General features: G+C 64.0%; 1 protein-coding gene across 1 annotated transcript in view; it reads right to left on the bottom strand.

Annotated features, from left to right (window-relative positions):
- Positions 1–205: 205 nt before the first annotated feature.
- Positions 206–2492, bottom strand: part of GAS6 (growth arrest specific 6) — a 34493-nt gene continuing 32206 nt past the window's right edge. The window contains exons 13-14 of the mRNA XM_039221622.1: positions 1587–1815; positions 206–669 (exon numbers count right to left, since the gene is read on the bottom strand). Coding sequence (XP_039077553.1) covers positions 515–669; positions 1587–1815 — 384 coding nt within the window. The 3' untranslated portion in view covers positions 206–514. The remainder of the gene's footprint in view (positions 670–1586; positions 1816–2492) is intronic.

Genomic DNA, 2492 nt, shown 5'->3' with positions numbered 1-2492 from the left:
AAAAGCAGGTGCCAGCCTGCCTGGATTCTGGATGGGTGGCTGGGGCCCCCGCCGCTGCCTGGGTCGCATCCACAGCCAGGAGAGCAGGGTGGCAGCTCTCAGAGCCAGGAGCGGGGTGAAGGGTGGCAGGGAGGGTGCATGGGGGTGAGGCTGTGCTGCTCACACCGGCTGCCGGGCACGAATGAGCGAAGACCAGAGCTGGCAGCACAGTTAGAAACGGTTCTGTGGATAGTTTATTTGTCCATATCTTTAGGCCAGAAAGAAGCATTCGGTAATAAAAATAACAGAATTATTTCCCTGGGTCTGCTCCGGTGGGCGCCAGCCTCCCACCCTGCTGCGAGGCTTTGGGGCTGGGGCTGCGGCTTCGGGTGGCTAACACCAGTCCCCTCAACTATTTACACGTATGTTACAAGGCAAAGAGTCTCAGAGGAAACGGCCTGCAGGGGGGCGGGGCCCAGAGGTGCCCACGCAGGCGGGTGGCGAGGCCCCCGCGGCCTTCTTTCTTCCTGCTGCTCTAGGGGCCGGCCTGTTCGACTGGGGGGCAGGAGTGTGACGTGATGTCACTGTGCTTGTAGGCGGCCTCGTCCAGGTCCAGCGCCTGCTGGTTGACCTCCAGTGTCATGCAGCCGCGGTAGAAGGCCGTGACTGGCGCTGAGGTCACAGGCACGTCTGGGCCAGCGGGGAAAGAACAAGCAGCGTCTTAGCGGGAGGGCCACCCCGTCCATCTGGAGACTGGGCCGCCCACCCTGCACGTGCCCACCACGCTGCTCCCTGGTGCCCTGGGCCCCTCTCCGCCCTGCCCTTTTGTCCTCAAGGGCATGGATTCCTTTCTGTCCAGAACAGCACCAGCCGGGCCACGTGCCCACAGGCACCACTGAGTGCCCGGCCAGGTCCCCAGGACGTGAGCGCGATCAGCCCTATCTGTCAAATCAATGTTATCTCCTTCTTGGCCCAAATGAGTCACTCCCGCTGTGGGGCCCCCAGCCCAACCTCTTCAAAGGCTTGTTTGTTAAAACTAAATGGAGTGTGTGTCCGCTGGCCAAGGCAGGAATCCTGCGTTCTGCAGCAAGTGGGGGCCTGCACTGCGCCGTGGGGCGCGTGGAGGGCTCGCGTCAGCCTTTCCACCGCTTTTCTGCCACTTCACCCTGATCACTTGGCTCATGGCCATGGCCACCACATTCCACGTGGTCAGGACTGGGACCCCAGTCTGCAGGTGCCCCTCCCCGAGCCCACCTCCCCACGCACCCCCCACCAGAACGCCCCTCCCAGAGCGTCCTCTCTGAGTGCTCCTCCCAGAGAGCCCCTCCCTGAGCCCCCTCCCTGAGCTCACCCACCCCAAGTGCCCCTCCCCGAACCCCCTTCCCTGAGCCCCCCTCCCTGAGCTCACCCCGAGGCCATCTACCCTAAGCAGCCCTCCCGGAGGCCCCCCATTCCTCTTCAAGTGCCCCTCCCCGAGACCCCCTCCTCGAGCACCCTTCCCTGAGCCTTCTTCCCTGAGCCCACCCCCCCAGCCCCCTTCCCCAAGCACCCCCCAGAGACCCCCCGCCAAGCGCCCCTCCCTGAATGCGCAGCCCCACGGGCCCTACCTGGAAGTCCGCCTACAAAGGTGAGCACAGAGGCCTGCAGGTGCCGCCCGAGCACGGCCAAGCTCTCCTGGAGCCCTGCGGCAGTCACTTCGCTCTGTCCCCTGGTGCCGTCCACCTCCAGGGTGGCCTCACCCTTCCGCACGGAGACGGCCACTCGGTGCTCCTGGCCGTCACAGACCTTGATCTCCATCAGGGCCAGGGTGACTCCCTCCACAGCCAGGACGACCAGCTGCGGGGAGACGCACACCTGAGCAGGTGGGCCTTGCATCCCCTCTCCCGGCGCCTGAGCCCTGGGGGGTGGGGGTGGGGTCTCTGCAGCCTGCATTCTGCAGCGCACTGGTGCAGGACTCAGTTTTCCACACGTGTAAAGTCGGGAAGGGGGGCCACGACAGCCCTCCGACTGAGGCAGAGAACACACGAGAACAGCACCATCCCTGGCCAGGGGTCAGGGCTCCACACCCCTCAGTCATCTAAGCAGAAGTGCCATCAATGTGGCCATGATCCGAAGTGGGGGTGACCACTTGCTCGACATGACACTGCCCGCAGGCCACAGCACAGCGGTGGGAGGGATGGGGTGGGAAGTGCAAACATTCCAGGAGGCAGCTGGCCCCGGGCTTGTGGGGTGCTGTCACCAAGCAGCACAGCCTCCAATGACTGGGGACAGAGACACAGTGTGACAGCCGGGGACAGAAACACAGTGTGACAGCCGGGGACAGAAACACAGTGTGACAGCCGGGGACAGAAACACAGTGTGACAGCCGGGACAGAAGCACAGTGTGACAGCCGGGGACAGAAACACAGTGTGACAGCCGGGGACAGACGCACAGTGTGACAGCCGGGGACAGAGATACAGTGTGACAGCCGGGGACAGAAGCACAGTGTGACAGCCGGGGACAGAGACACAGT

Source organism: Hyaena hyaena, unplaced genomic scaffold (genome assembly GCF_003009895.1).
Source record: "Hyaena hyaena isolate Hyena2069 unplaced genomic scaffold, ASM300989v1 scaffold_992, whole genome shotgun sequence".
In the NCBI taxonomy this organism is placed as follows: Eukaryota; Metazoa; Chordata; class Mammalia; order Carnivora; family Hyaenidae; genus Hyaena; species Hyaena hyaena.
Note: the sequence above shows the minus strand (reverse complement) of the source record. Positions and strands in the feature narration are given on the sequence as shown.